General features: G+C 38.1%; 1 protein-coding gene across 31 annotated transcripts in view; it reads left to right on the forward strand.

The window, feature by feature from the left end:
- Positions 1-21,495, forward strand: part of MEF2C (myocyte enhancer factor 2C) — a 229,420-nt gene that overhangs the window by 80,706 nt on the left and 127,219 nt on the right. For 18 of the 31 annotated variants that reach the window (XM_072992555.2, XM_020783761.3, XM_072992561.2 and 15 more), the window contains one exon: positions 14,502-14,698. In XM_072992555.2, coding sequence (XP_072848656.1) covers positions 14,645-14,698 — 54 coding nt within the window. In that variant the 5' untranslated portion in view covers positions 14,502-14,644. Of the gene's footprint in view, positions 1-5,530; positions 12,568-12,605; positions 13,601-13,649; positions 14,225-14,501; positions 14,699-21,495 lie in introns of those variants that run through there. The other 13 variants (XM_072992554.2, XM_078386376.1, XM_072992559.2 and 10 more) reach the window with 5 other exon arrangements.

Here is a 21,495-nt window from a genome sequence, read left to right on the forward strand (position 1 = left end):
AGGGCCGCTGGTCCCATCACCTTCTGGGAAATAGAAAGGGAAGATATGGAGGCAGTGACAGCTTTTACTTTCTTGGGCTCAATGGTCACTGCAGATGGTGACAGCAGCCATGAAATTCTTGGAAGGAAAGCGATGACAAACCTTGACAGCATCTTAAAAAGCCACCCTTTTTTCCTGCCTTAATTCAAGCCTTCTGTTTTGCTTGCCTGTTCCTTTTTTTCATAGTTTTGAGTCTCTCTCTCTCTCTCTCTCTCTCTCGCTCACACACACACACACACACACACACACACCCCTACCCTCCCTCCATTTTCTACATACTGTACATTTAAAGAAGCTTGATGAAGCCGTAGATCTTTCGCACCTATTTTCCCCTTGTTAACTTGATCCTTTCTCTCTTCCTGCTTGCTTGCATTCATCTGCACTGGAAGCAGTCATCCACAAGCCCTGGATTGATTGCCTGAGGCTGTAAAGCCCTAAACAATCAAGCAGGCTTATCTCCGATCTTTGAAAGAATGGATTTACAGGTGCCCTGCCACAACCAAGGAAGTAACAGGGAGAGATGGCTTACATTTTGAGGTTTGGCTGCAGGGGGTGGGGGATGGGGGATGGGGGGTAGCGCTCTGCTCATTACCCCCAGGATTTTCACTTTTGCCCCATTTGTTCCCTGACCACTGATTTAGAGAGAGTAAGTCCCAGGCTGTGAGTAGTGAAACCGTAAGGAGCCAAAGCATGAGGATTTTCTTTAATTTTATTTTTTAAATTTTTGTTAGAAAGGATGATGAGATTGCCATTCCCCTCAGACTCTTGTTTTCCTTCACAGTAGTCCCGACAATAGCTTCGAGAAATGAATTTTCCTAGCAAGAACAATATATTTAGTGTAATGTTCCAGATGTAATGCTAAGTATGCGGGGGTGACTTACTCTTCAAACCCATTAGCTTTCCAAAGACCTGGTTCTGGTGCAGATGAAAAGTACTAGGTATGCTTTGTTTATGTGAACCAACGTAGTTGCTACATTTTTCAACTGTCTTTGGAGATGTGACTAGGGATAATATCCATATGAGCACTTGCACCTCAAAGGTTACTATTACCCTCCTGAATTCCGTAGAATACAGTGGTACTTATTTGGATTTTCCATTCTATTAAATAGATATAGAATTGTTATATTAATAGAAGGTACCTGCTTTTCTGTTGTTCTCCAGTGAAGAGTTCTGCTTCCCTATAGGAATTTGTGGGATGTAGCAGCTACACTGAAGGTGAGAGTGGGTAGTCTCTTGATGTGCAGTATGAAGTCATGAGTTGGCTTTTTCCTTGCACAATTATAGGCATGTGGAGGTGTCCTGGGGACAGAGGTGGGCTGCATGAGGAGTAGAAGCTTAACTCTTTCTGTCCAAATGATTGGAACCATTTTTGTCCCTTTCCATGCAGCTTGACTATTAAAATACCCGTTAGTACCTAGTAAAGCTTTTTTTTCTGAGAATGGTGGGATGGCTGACACTAACAATGTGAAGCTCTGAGGACTAAAACGTTATCTGTGCCAGTAGAAATTAGTCTAATAAATGATATACTAAAAAAAAGGGTGGATAAAAATCAATGACTTTTAAAAATTAAATTGATTTAAACCATGATTTAAATTTTAAAAGATCAATTTTTAAAACTTTAATTTGTCAAAAAAATCTGATTTTTTAAATTTAAATTGTGATTTAAATCATGATTTAAATCAAATCTGTCCTGGCCCAATATGTATCATATTTTAATTTCTGTATATAATGTATTGTTTAAAACCAAAGAAGGCAGTTTTTGGTAGCAGCATCCTTTTAAGTGAATATAATGGGTATCAGTTGTACTGTATTACATTTAGCAAGAATGCCACCCGGTTGTGCCTTGGCTTAAAGAAAATAAGTCAAAATAAATCTGGCTGCCCTGGACTTCAAAGAAGATGATGGAGGCCAGATTCTGAGGCAGGTGTTAGAGTTTAAGTTAAGAAGAGCCAGATGTGTATAGAAACTGTTTTAAGTCTCAGGGGAATGGTTTTCATTCATTCAGTTCCCTGGAGACTTCACAGTCAGTGAGTGCCAAATCCTGAGGCTAGCTGCATTTCAAGCAGAGACACAGAAAAATCACCCTAAAGCTTTGTAATAAATATGTGTGGAAAAAATAGAGCAGAAATTAGAAATCTGTGTTTTTGGACAACTCTCCATGTCGCTGGGGAGATGACCACATGCTCCAGTTGTCATTGTTCTAACAGTACAGAAAGGTTTGGCGGTCACACACACGGACTGTGTCAGCTGGTCAAGAAACAAAACTAACCTGGACTGTTCTTTGTGCCTTTAGCAGATGTTTGATAAAGATGTAATGCTCTTAAGGGTGCAGAGGTAATTATGATCACTTGCTAATTTCTGTGGCTCACACACCTGTTAGAAGGCACACAGATAGGGACTAATTCAGACGTTACCAAGCCTAATGATCACAGCTTGCCTATATGAGACTCCATTTGTAAAATGCTCGATATGCGTAGAGGGCACTGTAGAAATAAGAGCAACCATGTGTATGTACGGGCAACTTTGAAGCTACTTCAAAGTTCACACCATCTCATATTTTGCTTTACAAATAGTAAAACACACATGCACAATAGCATTGTCAGCATTTACACAGAGGCATTGTTTCTGACAAAATATTTATATGAAATTGTATGTGATATTAAGAAATAACGGTTTAATGTCTGACAAAGATGGGATGCAACACGGGACAGAATATGAATAGATTGGATCTGATCTGAAGCACTTGTTCCTTTTCCAGAAGTGTATGACAACAAGCAAAATAAACAGTAGCTGTAAGTAAGATACTGGGCCACTGATCCTTGTGAAAGAGGGGCCATAGATTTCTGGAGTATTCCAGAAAAACGGTCCTCAACCTTGGGTCCCCAGATGTTCCTGGACTAAAACTCCAAGAAGCCTTCACCAGGAACTGTGCTGGCCAGAATTTCTGACAGTTGTAGTCTGAGAACATCTGGGTTACCCAGGGCTGGGAACCACTACTCCGGAAGTTCAGGTTGATATATACTGTGCCATGGCAAGAGTTTAATTTGAGTACAGTAATAAATGTATTGTAGTGTACATGAAACTAGTACAGATGTATGTGAAAGGAACATTATAATACATCTAAAATATGAAATAGAATGAGAGGAAGTATTTAAAGTATCCATGCAAAGTGTGGGCAACAAACATATGGCCCATATACTATATTTGGCTTTGAAAATTATTTTCTATCATCTGTTGGCATTTGTATGGTTTCTTGTAATAGATGTTAATGATAACAACAATAAATGATGAGCATGAATGGTTTGAGACATAAATTACTATTGTTAGAAAAAGAACTGGATGGCTTTATGGTGTTGGGGATGCTGTTGAACCCGATTGTGCTTTGGAGATCCTACTCTTCCACTCTCACAATTTTCTCCAGAATTCAGCCATAAGAGTAAAAGCGATATGCTTTGAAAGGGTGTCAAAGTCCCCTCTCACAACTTAGAATTCTGTTATGTCTTCAGGGCAAAACAGCTTTGTCCCTCCTGCGGTTCACCCAAAAGCAGGAAAGCCCTCCACTCCCAATTTCATCTTACACAGAGGGTGGATGTGGTGTGGCGGTGGAGGGAGGGTGCAAAAATGGATATAAGGATCATGTGTAGAGATGGGGATGAAGCGCCAAAATGGCACCCTCTATGACCACAAATTCCCCCCCCCACCCGTGACCTGAGGAATAGCAAATCAATTCATCATTTATCGGGTCATTTTTTTAAAAAAATTGTTTTTAAATTTTATTTTATTTTATTGCTTTCCCTCCTCTTGCTATCCCCCAGGGCATAGCAAGGGGGGGGAAAGCAGGGATCTAAAGCAATTCTGCAGCACTTTGATCCCTTTTCCCCTCCTCTTCCTAAGCCCCACAGAGCTTAGCAAGAAAAGGGGAAAGCAGGGATCAAAGCGATCATACAGCCATGACTGTGGGATTGCTTTAATCCCTTCCCCCCTCTCGCTAAACCCTGAAGGGCTTAGCAAGAAGAGGGAAAGCAGAGATCAAAGCGATCCTGCAGCACTTTGATCCCTTTCCCCCTCCTTTTGCTAAGCCCCACAGGGTTTAGCAAGAAGAGAGAAAGCAGGGCTCAAAGTGATCTCGCAGTGGCTGAGGGATCCCTTCCCTCCTTTTCTTATGCTGCACAGGCACAGGAAGAGGAGGAAAGGGGAACCAAGCCATCCCCCCCCCAAGGAACAGCTGATGCATGGGGGCATAAGCAGATAGGGAATGAAGGGACAAATATAAAAGGGTTATATTCGTTGCTTCATATTTGTTGGGGTCTCTGGACCCTGTGAATACTAAATAATGAGTATCTGACAAGTCAGGGATATTTAACAAATATCCTGATTCATTTTTATATTTGTCCCCATGTCTAAATGTGTGTTATGTATCCTTTTATTTCATTTCTAGGCCTTTGTTTGCAAAATTAAATTAGAAATTCACCACTATTTTTTTAAAAAGGCAGGAAGATTAAGAGGTATGAGCACAAAAAGCATAATTTGCTTTGTGTTCCATTCTCATGGTATGTTTCCAGTACTTTGATGTTGTCGTTTTTTAAAGTCACATGCAGCATTAATGAATTTCCCCCCTTTTTTTCTCACTCACTCAAACTACACTTATTGTGTTTATGAGATAATGATATGGAATTCACTGCCACTGAGAAAACGTGAAACCCTGCCCAATACTTGAGTATGACTGAACTGCAAATTGATACATTGTATCATGAATTAGGTCTTCTCGGTTGCAGTTGATCAGAGGAGCTTAATTGGCATTAAGAAAATAGACCAAAGGAAAGAAAGATGTACAAGTGAGAGAATTCATTGCTTTATTGGATTTCAAGACCCTGTGAGCCATGCATCTTAATTGGGGCCAGTTGGGATCATTTAATAATTGCTGTCAGAAGATCAGATTTAATTCTCTTTATAAAAATACCACAGTGGGATGAAGTTAAGCAAATTGTCATTCAAGGTTTCAGATGAACAAAGCTTTAATTAGGTTGATTAGCCTACTCTAAGAGAGAAGAAAGAAATAGACAATTGATGAATCTGTGAACAATATATGGGCCATATATGACAGGTCCATCAAGTATCTTTATTTGTATGGTGCAATTTATTTATTTATATTTTTTAATTCCTTCCTACACCATCCATCAGCTGCAATTTCCAGGATAGTTTATTAAGTTTTTGGTTTATTTGCTTGTTTTTGTAGTGTTTCATTCACTGCTTTCATGTGCATTTATCTATATATTCATTACTAGAGTTGCAAATTTTCCTGAAACAAATGTTTATATATATATGTGTGTGTGTGTGTGTGTGTGTGTGTGCGTGCGTGCGTGCGTGCGTGCGTGCGTGCGTGCGTGCGTGCGTGCGTGCGTGCGTGCGTGCGTGCGCGCGCACGCACGCACGCGCGCGCGCACACACACACACACACACACACACACACACAAAATCATAAATTGGAAGTAACATTCCTTTGCATGCCAGTTCCTGTGGAACAGGAGAGTTATTGCTGTCAAGTCCTGCAGGTGACATCTAGCTGGCCACTTTGGGAAACAATGTGGAAAGTTGTTTTGTTTTTTTTTAACTATAGCTCCCAGGATCCTCAGCGAGGATGACTAATGGGGATTCTGGGAGATGTTGTTCAACAATTTTTCTAGTCTTCCGTCAGACTAGATGCCTCATAGGTTTTATCTGGAAGGGTTTTTAATTAGGCACTCACATTCTGTAGCCAGAATCTTATTGGTTATTTGTGCCAGTATAAGTGCAATGGTGCAAATCCCAGCAGCAAATAGTCATTAGTTAATGAGCTGTTGTTTGTGTCCCTCACTGTGCACAACTCGTGTGCTTGACATGTGGCAAGAGACACAAGCGGTGGTGACTTGTTAAACTAGCAGCAGTTTGCCTCAGCAATTCACACCATTGAACTTCCACCAGTATAAGTAATCAACAGGATTATGTGTGGAATGTACTCCCTACCAAGAAGATTTAACCTTGCAGCCTTAGTCTTTACCTTTCTGCCATTTTATTCTCTTTTGCTGCTGTTAGAACAGGATGAAATAGAGTGTAGATGGGTATATCTATTTGCCAAATTTTCAAAGTCTTGATAATGGGAGAAATTACACTTCTTAAGATTACAGTGAGTTGTAACTTTGATACAGTATGTTTCCTGTTAATTTTAATGCATTGTGTAACTGTTTCAGTGCTTAGAAGTTCGAGCTGCTGGTGAAGGAAAACATTTAGCCATTTTGTGACATATTAACTCCTTTTAAGAACATTTTGTCAACAATTCTCTGCATACGGAAAGGTTATAAAGAGCAATTTCTGAGAAAATGTAATGTACACTGAAGGCCACAGAAAAGATTAGCTAATGTATCTTTCAATTGATTTTGGGTTTTTTTTTCCGGCTGACTCCTTATGACAATAATAAAATGAAAAATATTGACAATAATTCCTGGCGTGGAAGAAGACATTCTGTTTCCATTTGGAACAAGGATTATTAACAAAGTGGGTGTTTGGTTACTAAAAGCAAAATGCACAAACACATCCACAGAACAGCAGTATTTCATCAATGCAAATGAGGTGTAGTTGGTGTGTGTGAAAGTGAGTCAACATGGTATTGACCTTCCAAAAATGCAGTGTCTAAATATCTACATCTATGTATATCCACATAAATTTCTTCACACTGTAGTTCTATATACCTTCAGGTTTTTCTAATCTTTTAGTAGCTCCCCTGGACAACTAAAGTGTTCTGCTTTTGAAGAAGCTGTTTTTCAGTGACTTTAGGACCACTCTGTGTGCCAGCCTCCTAGAGGAGGGAGGTTGTACACATGGCTTGCATGGAGATAGTCCCAGGATCCATCTCTAATACTGCCAGGTTAAAGAAAAGGAATAACAGCTGATGTGGAATACCTTGGCTTAAAGTAGATTAATTGAATCGATGAAGTTTACATAAATATTGACTTACCAAGTTCCCATTGATTTAGTGGGTCTATTCTGGTTGGGACTAACAATTAGATTTATGCTATATATTAAATTTTTGCTGCCAGTCAGCCTAGGTATTGGCATTGTCTGACACGATATAAGGCAAGTTCCAGTATGGAGTTGCCATCACTCTCCATTTCTCTCCTCCATGGCAACCAGCTAAGGGCTATTGTCCTTCAAAGTTTTTTTTTTTGGGGGGGGACAATCCTCCTCTTCCTAATAGGGAAATTTAATTTTGGAAATTTGTGGGTAAATTATGGCACATCACTAGATAGAGGGTGAAACTAGTTGGCCAAATTACCCCAGCCTGGGTGGGCTAAACAGGATAACTTTGTGAATGTCATTTTGGCTTTCCTTGCATCCATATACAAGGATTTAACCACACCACACCTCAATTAACTATTTGGCCCTTGTTTCCATTTAAAGAGAAAAGGAAAATAAAAGATAAAAAAAATCCCCGTTCATATCCCATCCCATCTCTTCCTCCATGCTTTGCTTAAGCTGGTTTATGATTGTGAGAAATTGAAAACTTCCTTCTTCTCTGCAGAGCGCAACAGTGAGGAAGCTTTCAGTTTCTTTCCTAAGCAACATAGCATCAGTGCTGCCTAGGCTTTTTTAAAATACACATTTGCTTGCTTCTGCTCCCCCATGGAAACTTTAAATTTCCCAGTATCATGAATTATCTTGAGCAAAGGGGGAGCTTAAGCCATTCACTTTGGTTCAGTCCCAGCGATCACACATGCTGGAACTGAACCAAAATGGAGTGATCCTACCCACACCAAAACAAGAACAGCAGCAATGTAACCCCTGAGAGGGACCCCAAAAAAGTGGGCATGCCTCAGAGACAGGCTCATGATGGTCCATGCTGGGAAAAGGAGCAAACCAGCTGTGACGTGCCCCACCAGACTACCCCCAGATTGGAACAACAGCAGGACAAATGCCTTTTGATCCCACCTTGAGGTGGTTGTATCAGTTCTTTCCCTCATAGTGGCTATAGAGCTTACAGAAAATAAGATTTAGGCATTTACAGTGGTGGAAAAATGTTATCTACGATGGTCCCTCAAAAATGTAACTGTTAGAAGGCCTGAGGAGGGTGGTGAACTCTGAAGAACGATTTCATATAAAAAGTCGCAATGTCTCAGAAGTCTCCCCCCCCCCCCGAGAGCTACTTTGAGATTTTCTTTTTTAACTGTAATATTCCTTTATTTGCACGTTTGTGTCCTTATTTTTGCCATCAGGGTTTTTTTTTTGGGGGGGAGGGGATCATTGCCTCCTCACCACCGCCACTATCACCGTGTTCTGGAATGGCACTGAACAGAAGGAAATGTGGAGGAACTAAAGTGGAGGCAGGGCTGCCAGCACGGCAGTGTGGTTGCTGAGGGCACCGCAAAAGGTGAAATTCTTGCAGGGGGGGGGGAGGAGGAAGCTCTCTACCAGAAGTGTTGCTGAAAGTGACTCTCACCTCTGAGAAATTGTGGGAGGATTTCTCCTTCTCCTCGAATTGTGTGGTGAGATTGATCCCCAAATTTCTATTCCCACACAAACAGGCCACTTGGACACAGCTAAAATTCAGTTACAATTTTGCTTGCATACACAGTGGGAAGAAGGATCTGCTGTGAAGTTTTAGAAGAGCTGTACGCTTTGATTGTAGTAGAATCAGAGGCTGTCTTGCCAGCAACTGACAACACTGATGAGTTTTTGTTTTTGATTGTATGAAATACTGTTCTGGGTATAAGCTAATTTGTTTGGGTGTAAATTGATACATTACTATCTTTTGGCAAGGGAATACATAGCATACAAAAATGTTTTAGTAATATGCTTTAATCATCTCTGTGTGTCATTATCACATTAATCATTCAGTGTTTCTGTATTGTTACTGGGTACTGTGCATAGCTAAAATCAAACTAGTCTCTGCCTACCACAGGCTAATCAAAAGTTGTTTTCTTTAGTGTAGCTGATACTTTGTAGGCTAGCTTACAACTTTTGAATAGCTCCTGTATTTGTGCTGACTTCCGTTTGTAAGTTGCCTACTCTCCTGAGATGATTTTAATAGATTAAAATGAAATCCCTTGCACATTGTGTAATGTGGCAGTCTAGCCACAAGATCAAAATACATAAATGTAGGTTATGTTAAACTTCTGCATCAGAATGTTTGGGACAGATGTTTAAAATCTTGAGATGACTCAGAATTTTCTTCTTCTTCTTCTTCTTCTTCTTCTTCTTCTTCTTCTTCTTCTTCTTCTTCTTCTTCTTCTTCTTCTTCTTCTTCTTCTTCTTCCTCTTCTTCTTCTTCTTCTTCTTCTTCTTCGAATGGCTTTCTGCCCAAATTATATTTCCGTGTATTGTAGACCATGCTTTTTGTGCATCTCACATCTCATGCAGCGGTAATGACATCTAGTGTATAACATTATAATGAAAACAGAGTTTTTAAAGGTCCAGGTTCTGATTATCTCCTTGTACATGGGATGCCTATGGACATGTTTACAGTAGCCCAAAATAAGGTATCTGCATTCAAATAATCACTGGAACATCCCAGTCTTCGCTCAAAAGTAGGTAGTATCTGCCATTAGGTAAGTTTAGATTAGACATCTTCATTCAAATCAGGAAAAAGTGTGGGAGGGATTGGCTTATTTATTTATTTATGAATGATACTACAAATGTCAATCTCTCAGCAAGCGTAACTGTTTAGGGATTTGGGGAACTGTAACTTTTGAGCCTCATTCCTGATTAGGACTTAGCTGTGCCTTTGGGCGTCACTTCATCGAAGTCCAGCTTCCCTGCCTGCCCCTGAGTCTAAGGTTGTAGTCTTGTATGTGCTGCTTTCTTAGGATGAATTCCCATTGAAATATACAGTACATCAATAGAATTAGGCTGCATAGTTCTCTTCTTGAGAGGAGAATATCCAGATACATTAAACAATGTAAATTAACTGCCCCATGAAGTCATGTGTTAGAAAGAAGAGGTCAGCTCTTTTATTTCCAGCACTGTGCCTCATGCAGATCCAGTTTTTACCTACTGATCAGGATGCACTCTGCCAAATCCATTGCCACAGAAGACAAACTTTCTGTGAAAGTTTTCTTTGAATAACACTGTACAGTATTGTCTTGGCTCTCCTGAATTTGTTACTGTTTCCTTCACCCAGTGCTTTAGCATCAAATGTAAACGTAGCTCTCTTTTGAATGTACTGCTCAAATGTGGCTCCTTTAAAAATGGGATATAATTTTTTTTTTAAAAAAAAAGCTGATTGTTCAAAGGTTGGAAGGACTTTAAAAATATAACTGCAGCTGTAGCATACAGAAAAGAAAAAAAGTCTTTATGGCACACGTGTTCATCTTTGTAACGAAACCTTACATCACTGATGCATATTCATTCATTTTTCCACTGACTGCCCCCGGTTAATAAATTAACTGTTTGGATTCCTCCATTTTTATAATTCTTGCCCCTTGGGTGACTTCTTCAAAGAACCTTCTGTCTGTGGTGTTGCAGCAGAGCAGATTCAGAAAGTTCTCTGTGGAGAAGGAAGTAAAGAGTTTTGGTTCCCATTTTGCGCTTCTGGAACAGTTTAAGGAAGGAAGCACCTTTACACCTTTTATTGTTCGTGGTTGCTGACATCATCTCCTTCCCTGACCACGCAGTGCGTGTTTCCTGCCATTCTGTCAAGATTTTTCTGTGTAACTGAGAGGGAGGGAGGGAGGGAGGGAGAATGTGTGAGAGAGTGAAGGGAGAAGAGGTGACCCTCAGGCTGCATCTGCCCACTGGAGCTCAAATCACTCTTTCCTCAACTCTTTGTGGCCTTGCTAAATCTTAAAGTGAACAGAAGCCCGCCATAGCGAAGTTCCTCTTTTCAGCAGTCTGATTTTTTTTTTCAGATGTGTTTGGGTTTCCATAAAGAGAAAAATGCTGAAGAACGTAATTCTGAAGAATGTAACAGCAACGTTTTTTAAAGAGATGCATTTATTTACATGTAACTCTGTCAGTATCTTGGAAGATTTCTTTAATGTGGACATTATTTCAACAGGGTTTTTGGGGGAAAAAGTGCCTTACAATGTACAGTAGTTAGCTTCTTGTAGTGTGCATTTCCTGAGGTGCCCTGGAGTTTATACCATTTTTATAGTTTTTGTAACAAATGCCATACAAATGCCTGATAGTACTCAAAGGTGTTTCACAGTTCAGGTTACTCTTTTAAAAAATTTCGGAAGTGATAGACTTCTGGATTGCCTTCACCCCAGCCTTTTGACTGGACCACATCTCTAAAGATATTGAGAGGCCCATGGCTCAGGATTCAAATATTCATTTCAATTTATTCTATAATATATTTAACTGAGCATTTTTCTACATGCTTTAGTATATGGCTGCAAGTCTAGTATGCATGCATAAAATATGCATACATTGTTAAATGCATATGAAGTGAGTATGTATAAACTATAACAGATATACAAAACTATATCTGTGATGTTTTTCTTTAGGTTTTCTGTTATTAGTAAAATATTGCAAAATAAGGAGGAAATATTAATGAAAAAAAAATCAGAATTGTAAGGATTTGTCAATAAGCTGGAGAAAAAGAAAATCCCATAAGCTTATTTTTAACCATAATGCTGCCCAAGTCTGCTTCGTTTATAGTTTGTAAAACTGCAAAATATCTTTGCCATGTGCATGTGCTCTCGCACTCTCTCTGTGCAAGTGCACACAAACACAAATTATGCGTTAGTGTATATATTGACAAAAACAGTTAACACACAGTTTCTTGTTCCTATGTATAAGAACAGCATAATAATTGGGATCAATGCTTCCTTTTAAAACCATATGGACTTTTCTACCCCCAACCCTGGCTAGCTTGTCAACAGATTGTTGCTCCAAATGTGAACAATGGTTTAAATTCATCTCTCTTGAGTTACAATGATGTAAATTTGGAGTTCTCTCCATGTCCCCAGTGGGCTTACCCTAGATTTATGTCTGTTGGGTTAAAAAAAAAAGAGCTTGGGAGGCTATTTTGGGAACATTTTCTTAAATGTAGCTGCTGAAAACTCAACGTTCCTAACACCCGTCTGTTTATAGTCTGTCCCCCCTTTTCTCTTCTGAAAACTCAGTCTAAAAAGTGGAACTGATAGTTGTGTGGGAGGGACTCGCCATGCTGTTACTTCACCAGGGGCTCAGCATGCATGTCCTAACAGACAAGACTGTCAGCGTTCAGTGATTTCCACTCCAAACCGCCCCCCCCCCCACTTTTCTCATTCAGCTTCAGAATCCTGATCTGTAAAGCAGCTCTCATCCTGGCTAACCCTGTCACCACTTCTCTAATCTGTCCACCCTGACCTTCCACCCTCAATAGAATAAGAGCTTAGGCAGGCGTAGGGACTGTAAGCCGATAGTGCCTCTGGCTCCACGTGAATGAAAGGAAAGGAAATTGTTCCATATGCATTTACTGTGGATTAGTCTATTGGCTTACTGTTGTGGAGAAAGCCTGTTAGAGTCCTTGGGTCCTGCACGTACATGGGAATTACCTGGCTTTTTATATCAGAGGTAAGCTGAACTATTGGTGTTGTGTGTAGGGGGACACTATAGACAATAGTCAATCAAATGAAGTTGAAATGCATTTTATAAAATGGACATGTTTTCCTACTTACCAGCAAATGCTGGAGACTTAGATGTTTCCAAAATTTGCACAGATGGTATGAAATACGTTTGAAAGAAATTGCTTTAAATTCAGTGTTCGTTCTTGTTCCCTGATTTGGGGTAATGCAATCAGCTACAACTGAACTACTATTAGTTGCAAGAATTAAAATAAACTAGTTTTTTCTATAGGTGAAAATGTAAGCAATGCGCTATTAATGGTATGAGTTGATACTGGTAGTTTTAGGTTGCTGATCGTTTTACAAAACAGCTTTCTTATACTCTAAAGTAATAATGGCAGGATTGAATTTATTATGAGAGAAAACTAAATTTACAGTACAGTTTTATGCATGTCTACTCATGTGTAAGCCCCATGGAATTCCATGGGAGTCATAGGGCTTGAAGGCTTATAAAGTTTGGAATTCATCAGAAAGAAAACGAGAGGTGTGATTCCAAACATTAAATGAATTTTCACAAAGAAACTGAATTTTCAGAACTGTCATTCATAGTATGTATCAACATTTCTGCCAGAATAACATTGGATGGATCTAAATGATGGATCCCCAGGCCAGGATTTCAGTTGAGTAAATTTTGGGAGAATTAATCCGTTTGGCTATAAGAGAACCACCAGCCTAGGATTAGCAAGGAAAGCTTAGGTTCCATGTCAGATTTCTGCCTTATTTTAAATTAAGAAATAATTTCATCAGAACAGAATGGTGTGGGAAGAATTGTACAATATTCTGATATACTCACTTACCTGGAAGTAAGTCCAAATGAACGTCTGAGTGGACATGCTCAGACTTGCGCTGTCATAAATCATAACTTATTTATATCTGCGTCTTGAGAGGATCTGATTTTGCTGTCCATGTTAAGCTTTCCACACTGTCCATTTTATTTCCAGTTTTAAAATGAATCATGGAGATGCTCGCCTTCATCTTTTCATGTATAGTTGCCACCTACCATTTATTTATTTCTTACTTTACTTACTTTTATTTGTTTCTTTATATATGCAGAAGTTTGGAATTAATGCCAGGGTTGATTCTGCTTTTTGGAAGAATGTTGGGAGATATATTGTGTGTTTTTGAGCCTTCTTACAATGTGATTAGTTGCTTTGGTTTTGTTTCTTTACAATGTGTGCACAGACTATATTAACAACTTACTCCAATTATTCAACGTATTATAGATAGGAGTTTGTACAGTTATATCAACTATGACGGGAATAGAGATTTTTCTGCTGAAGTATTTTATCAGTAGTTGTTCCTTTTTTAAAAAAGAGTGGAATATAAGGTTAAAGAATTTAGATTTCAGCTGACATTTCTTATATATCAAATGATATTTTAATAATGGTCTAGCCTATTTGCATAATAAGAAAAATTATAGTCTCTTCTGTTTTCCTTGAAATCTGTTTAGCTTGATTACTTAGCTTGCACAGGTATGGAAAGGTTCATTAGCTCTTTGATTTAGACAATTTTTCATATTTTCAAGGAAGTATCATAGATTGGGAAGATGGACATCTCTGAGAAGTATGAGATTACACCATTTAACTGTTTTAGTGACAGCTTAAAAGGTTTCTCCTTTTTATTCTTTATATTCCCAGATCCTAAACTTCTTATTTGAATGTGCATTCTGCATTGAAATAAACATGACTTCTGAATAGCTTTAGAACTGGAGTGCCATAGCTATTCTCTCCCAAAAAAAGGATACACCACTTTAAATTTATTTGAAATAATGATTTCTCGCCATTCCAAGAATTGCAGTTAGGATGTTATCATGCATAAAATTGTTCTGTTGAGATATTTAGTCTGGGAAACTCCTCTAACTATTCATTTGTTTTGTGTCTTTAGCAGGAACGGATGCAGGGGTCTGTAAATTGAATCGTGTAAGTGCTGAAGAAGGAGTCTTGGTTTGAAGAAACAGGAAAGAGGAAGGAAAGAGAGAAAGAAAATACAGAAGTGTAGGAACGAGCGAGAGAAGAAAAACGGGGACTATGGGGAGAAAAAAGATTCAGATCACGAGGATTATGGATGAACGTAACAGGCAGGTATGTTGCAAAATAATCCTTGTGATGTTTTATAGTCACATCATGGCATAACTGATCTCTGCACTGTATGGTTGATTTCTTTATATTAAGGTTAGAAAACTTCCCATATATATCACATATATGATGCATAGACTACTATCCGAATGTTATCATTTGGGAAATTTCCAAAAGTTTCTCATTTAAAAACTGTTCCATGTTTTGTAAACATTTTACAGTGCAGTCCTATTCATATTTACTTAGTAGTTTTAGAAGAGGTGGCCAAGTTAGTCTGTGCTAGCATGTCAGGTAAAAACACAATAAAAATTTTTAAAAATTAGGAAGACAAAAATATTGTGGCACCTTAATGACTAAGTGCAATATTTTAATGTGAGCATTTATGGACAAGTCTGCTTTTTGGAAGTAAATCCACTTGTTCTCTAGACTAGGTATAATAAAAGATTCTTTATACTGAATAGATATAATGTGTGTATTTATCTGTGCATGATTATTATTGATAGACCTTACAATACTGTAATGCCAAAATGCAATGCTTTATCTTGCTTTATTTTGCAAAATTAAAGAAGCCTAGCATCTGATTTTATTATTCCTGTCACATTATTGTGATTTTAGAAGGGATTGTCTCAGTGACTCTGATAAAAGTCAAAACAGTTCACATTTTACATCTTTTGTTTGAAAGGGGTCCATGTTCATTTATAAGGGACACTGTTTCTTAAAAACCAACCTCATTTTGACTGAGGCTATCGCTTCTTTGTGGCCAGTATTCATATGTACCTTTATAATCCAAAATTGGCAATAATGGCTATGTTGTAGATTTATCAGATAAATAATGTTATTCTTGTAGTTCCTCTTGCCAATGTCTGGCATTACTCTTTTTTTTGGGGGGGGGGTAATAACATGTGCACTTAGTATACTGGATAAGCTCAGAATGCTAGCAATAAATCTGTTCACCTAAACCTATCTCTATAAACCTAAATTAGTATTTTATGCAACATGAGATAGATTTCAGTTATCGTTGCTTTAAATTCAAGTTTGCATTATTAGGAAAATATATTTGTTTGATATAATATGCATAAAACCCTAAAAACAGATGTAAGAATGAAACAAGTGAAATAAACATTAAGCAAACAGAATGACAGAATAACTTTGCCTGATCAAAAAAGTGGCTTAATTATATGTACTATAATTATTTTTGTGTATTAAATACCCTCCTAGATTTGCAGGATAGATTGTAAATATGTTACACAGTTACATTTTGCTTAGTTGCATTGCGAGAATACATACCATACAATTCATGCCTTATTTTTCAAAATTCAAATGTTCTGATTTAGAGTCTCCAGAATGACTGAGAATAATAAGTTTGTTTGCTCGTTCATTCGTTTGCTCGTTCATTCGTTTGCTCATTCGTTCGTTCGTTCGTTCGTTCGTTCGTTCGTTCGTTATTTCTTTCTTTCTTTCTTTCTTTCTTTCTTTCTCTCTCTCTCTCTCTCTCTCTTTCTTTCTTTCTTTCTTTCTCATTATTGCTTGCTGTCAAATCAGTTCTGACTTACAGTATCTTTCTCAGGATTTTCTAAATATAAAGAGCTCAGAATTGATTTACAAGTGCCTTTGACCTCCTTTGGGGGGCGTTGCAAAACAATGTAGCTTGCACGAAACCAGACGGACTAGCTTTTCTCCAGAGAGGCACATTGGGGTATCAGACTTCCAGACCTGGGCTTCAGAGTCGCTTGTTCCACCACACTGAGATCCAAGGCATTTATTTGCTTCATCTTGACTTTCCTCCAAAGACTTCAGAGCAGTGTACATGGCTCTGCTCCTGCTCAATTTCTCATCCCAACAGCCCACTGTTATTGAGAGGGTAGGACTGGTCCATGGTCACCAGCTAATTTTCCTAAATGAGTTGGGATGTGAACCTAGATCTCCTGTGTTCTAGTTCAATCTAACTGCTCTAACTACAGCACACTTACTAATCTAGCAGCAGATAGGTAATAATTACATGCATTACTTCCAGGTAGCATATGGAGATGCATATATCCATTTTCATAACAAGAGTGATGAGAAAACATACTTTAAATCTGCTCTATACCCTGCTGGAGATGAATCTGTGCACATCACAGTATGTAGCCAGTCCGTATCAGCTTTGTGTCAGGTATGCCTAGTTCTCCAGCCACCATTGGAAGCCATACGTAGAGTTCCAAACGCTGGAAATAGGCATCCATGGAGAGACTTCTAGGATGTTCTGCCTTCTTGCACCCTAGTAGAAGAGGGATAACTGCAGTTAGAAACCAGATCTTGCACATAGACTTATCTGCCTAATCAGGTGTACACCTTTTCCCAAAGTAACAGAATGTAGATGCAATTTGCCATTCTTCTTACCAAGACACTCCAGCATAGAACTTGAAAACACTGCAGTACTAATATAACTTGGCCTCTTTGTGGCATAAAATCAAATAATGTAGACAATGATAACATTTAAAATAAATACATTCTGAATTTTCTCTTGACATTACTTATTGCTGTGGGTCAAGCTAGAAAGCTATAATTCTGTCAATATCAAAGCACTGTATTGGTTTTTAATTGTTTACTGCTAGAATTTACATTGGAAATGAAATAGTGAGCAAGATTAAACCTCTGCACAATGGCAGCTTTTGTGTGAGCATGATACCAATTATGCTTAAAAATACACATAAAGAAAGGGAATTCATATTTTCATTAAAATAATTAGATATTTTCATTTATATTCTGAGTATTACCTCTTATATTCATATTTAAAAATAATATATGTATTCACCCAGAGTTTATTAGAGAATATTTACAAGTAATAACTATAATTTAACTTCAAATTCTTTTTAGTCCAGAAATCACAATCTCTTGTTTACCAAAGTATGAATGCCAGAGGGCAACATTATGAATTTTTGTGTTATACTGATATTAACAGGAGCTATAATAGTTTATTTACAGTCCTTAGACCAGTCACATAAGTATAAAACCTTATAAAACCCTAAAATTTTTAACTTTCAATATTCCATTAGAACATGTTGACATACATACAACTGGGAACTGCAATCTAATTGGTATTTAACTTCCATGATCAAAGTATTGCTACACAGAACCTATTTAGGAGCGATTTAACTTTCTGTTGTAGCCAAGTATGAGGTATGAGATTTAAGAATGTGTCTTCAGCTGGATCATGCCATATATTACCACTTCTGATTGGTGAACTTTTTTTCCACCTAGCATATTTTTAAAATACTGTTTTGCTGTCACATATTTCTGTTTTCCTCAGTCATAATTTCTGCTAGGTGTTTTTGTGTCCTAATTCAAAATAGAGTTAGCAGGTACATTTCTTTTGTATTAATTGGTTTTCCAATGAGCTTAGAGCATAGCCTATTAATGCTGTGTGGTATACGATGTGTGAACTAAGCAATTGGGTTATCGTAAAAAAAAAAAATCCATGGGATTTTTCATACCCTGTTTGCTGACACTGCTTCTGACATCATTCTTCCCATGGAGATGTGTAGTGCCACAAAATGCCCTTTAATACATTTTGAATAATGGGTGGATCTAGAGTTGTAGGACTGTAACTCCACAAAGTGAATGGCAGCATTGCTGGAAAAGGGAGAAGTGGTTTTCTCTGATTGCTTCTCTTCCATGTCACTCCTTGGGCCTTTTGAAAAATTATTCTGAAGAGTCAGAGATCCTCCATAATAATGTGTAAAGTGAAGACGAGGACCAAAGGGAGAAGGAGAAATTGGTAAAATCATCAGCTAGCACTCTTGCTCCATTGGGAAGTCTCTGCTGTATCTTTGTCCCTGCTCCCTTTGCCCATTTTTGTTCTGTTTATCTGCACAAGACTGTGTAGTGCATAGTGCTATTGCGGCTATATCATGGTGTTCTCTCTTCCACCTAGTACAGAAGTAGGCACACAGGAAAGGATTCATTTCAGTTAAACACTTTCAACTTTGCCTGGATTGCAGCCGTAATACGTTACTGAACCTAGTTTAGCAATATTCGTGTAGGATTGGGGGAAAGTGGATTTTTTCCTTCCTGGGACTGCCCTAATGCCCATTATCGTCTCTTTCAATGGTGGTGCCAGTAGTACCAAAACACTATTCTATCTCTGTCTAACCAACCTTACATGTGTTAAATTGTGAGCAAAACTCTGCAAGCCATCTAAGTTAATTTTTGTAAAATATTTTGCCTTCTCTGAATATTTAACATTATACATTCAAGGTTGTATTCACAATCTTTTCCCTCTAGAACTCACAAACACTGGAATTGTTTGACTGGTTTTTAAATAGAATGTGAGATTTTCAAGACCTCAGATATATTTAAAGAACCTAAAATCATGTGCTTTCTGAAAGACTTTTTAGTAATGCTAAAAATATCTTAGGCAGCTTTGAGAGCTCACTGAAGTCGCTTTGAAATTACACAAGTTGCAGGGTGGTGCAAGAGCAGCATAGATCCTTGCTTTTGAACTTATTTTTGCCCAAACTAGCTATAATTCTAATGTTATTCTAGTAGAAGGTATAGGAAGAACTAAGTCACTGAGATACGAGCACTGCAGTAAGGGTGATGAGAAGCAAAGACAAATTTAATATTCTCAACTTTAAAATAGGGATAGACAACCATGGCCCTCCCAATATTCTTGTACTATAGCTTTCATAAATCTCCATTGTCAGTTATGATGGCAACGGCTGATAGGAGTTGTAAACTCCAAATATATGTACAGCCACAGTTGCCCATCGCAACTCTAGAAGCTACCTAGAGCTCAGATATACTGAGGCAGGTGTACAAAGAAGAGAAGCAAAATCCTATTGCCTGACATAGTAAATCCCACTAGAGTAGGCCCATCGAATCAAGCCAACTCCATCAAATGGACCTACTGTATCTACTCTAAACAACAGGATTTTGGCAAATGAGAACTAAATGATGCTTGAGTCAAGATTTTTCTGGATTTATTTGAGGGATGCAACTAATTGCTTATTATAAAACTATGTATAAAGTACACACACACTTATAAAAGTGACTAACAGAATTATTTAAGAAAACGCTTGTGGCTTCTGCCTTCTGTTGCTCTGGTGAATATAAATAATCCCACACTGTGCTAGTGGCCATCTGCTAGTGGCTAGTGTGAAAGGATCTTCTATGTACTGTAACCTTCTATGTTGTCCAAAATATAACTCATGGTTTCCCAGCCCTCTGGAGCTCGTTTCTGTGAGGAGAAGTCTGCAGAGGAGAGAACCATGATTGCCCTCTTAGTTTTCTTTGTGGAGGCAGCTCTACTATTGGACCTTGGTCAGTAATAGAGATGGGCACAAATTAAAAAAATGGTGATTCATTTTGATTTATGATTCACAAATTAGCAATTTCTGGAACAAATTCGGTGATTTTTTAAAAAAACGTGTGCACATCTCTACTCAGTAATAATTGTTTTAGAAGTATAAAATTGCAAACGGTGATGAGTTCTAACAACATTGTACAGTTCTTGCAACCAAGGGAAGAATATCTAACCAGCTTATGCACAGTCATCACATTTCACAAGTTAAGTAAGATAGACAAAACAGTTATATCCAAACACATTGTTGCTGTGATTTTCTGTCAGTGCATTAACCACAACGACATTGCCTTCCTCTTTTCTTGCCATTAGTAATTGCAGCCCCTATCAGTTCCAGAGTTGCCAATGTTGATGTCTCAAGCAAGCTGCTTGTATGTTTAGACTTGACCTGGGGCTTGATAAGTTCTAGACATAGGTATATTACGCAGCTTTCACATCATCGTTCTATTGAGTAATGTCCTCTGTATTTGAAAAAAAAATATCTTGGGCAACAATTTATTTTTATAGTGATTCTAAATAAAGATAAAAGAAAAAAATTACAGAGTTTCATGAATTAATAACCAAGGTCTAAATTCAGTTCCTAGAGTGGATCAACTGAATTAGTAAGAACATGGTTGGTCAATAATTACATAAATTCGATTCAGTGAGTCTATCTAGTTGGACATTGCAAGTGGATTTAGGCGAAGGAGTGCTGTGGTCTCTTAAAAACTGAGAAGTTTTACCTGACATCACCTCTCATGCACAGCAGCCAACAGAAACTGACCTGGCTACCCTCCTTGAAACAAACAAGCAAATATATTTGGAAGGGTATGTAGAGATCATCTAATTATACTACCTGCTTTGTCTTATTAGAAGAAAGAATGATCTCTGGCTTGTATTTTCTCCTCTGAGGTTGCTATATTTTTGTGCACCTGTGAGGAGAATCACTGCCATTTCTTTGATACCTAATTAAAAAATATAAAATCCTTTTAATGATCCAAAAGTAAGTTGTGTTCAAAACAATAGCTGTAATGGGCAAAAGGGGGGGAGGGAGTTCTGTCACAAGAAAAATTCCAACTAGAGAAACAAAGTGTAAAAATTCAGGCCTAAATAGGAGTTAAGTCCTTCAACTAGAATAAATGCATGAAGTCAGTGAAATATATGTACAGTAGGTGTTGCTTTTCCAGATTCCAATTGATTCAGTGGGTCTACTCTACCTGTAACTAGCAACTGGATTTCAGCATTAAGTTTGTAAAGGAGTTTTTTAAAGCTGAACTATTGCCCTTGATAGTGGTAAGAAAAAAATTAATAATTTGCCTATTACAGAAATGGGGAAAATACAGATTTTCTTTTTTTAACCTGGTGAACCACTTCCCTCAGATGCAATGGATGGAGCATATTCTGGGCAGTGCAGCTTTAGACATGAGATAAATAGCATTTGTTGGTGTTGCTTTACTACTAGTTGTCTCATATAAATTGTTCT

The sequence above is a fragment of the Pogona vitticeps genome, chromosome 2 (genome assembly GCF_051106095.1).
Source record: "Pogona vitticeps strain Pit_001003342236 chromosome 2, PviZW2.1, whole genome shotgun sequence".
Classification (NCBI taxonomy): domain Eukaryota; kingdom Metazoa; phylum Chordata; class Lepidosauria; order Squamata; family Agamidae; genus Pogona; species Pogona vitticeps.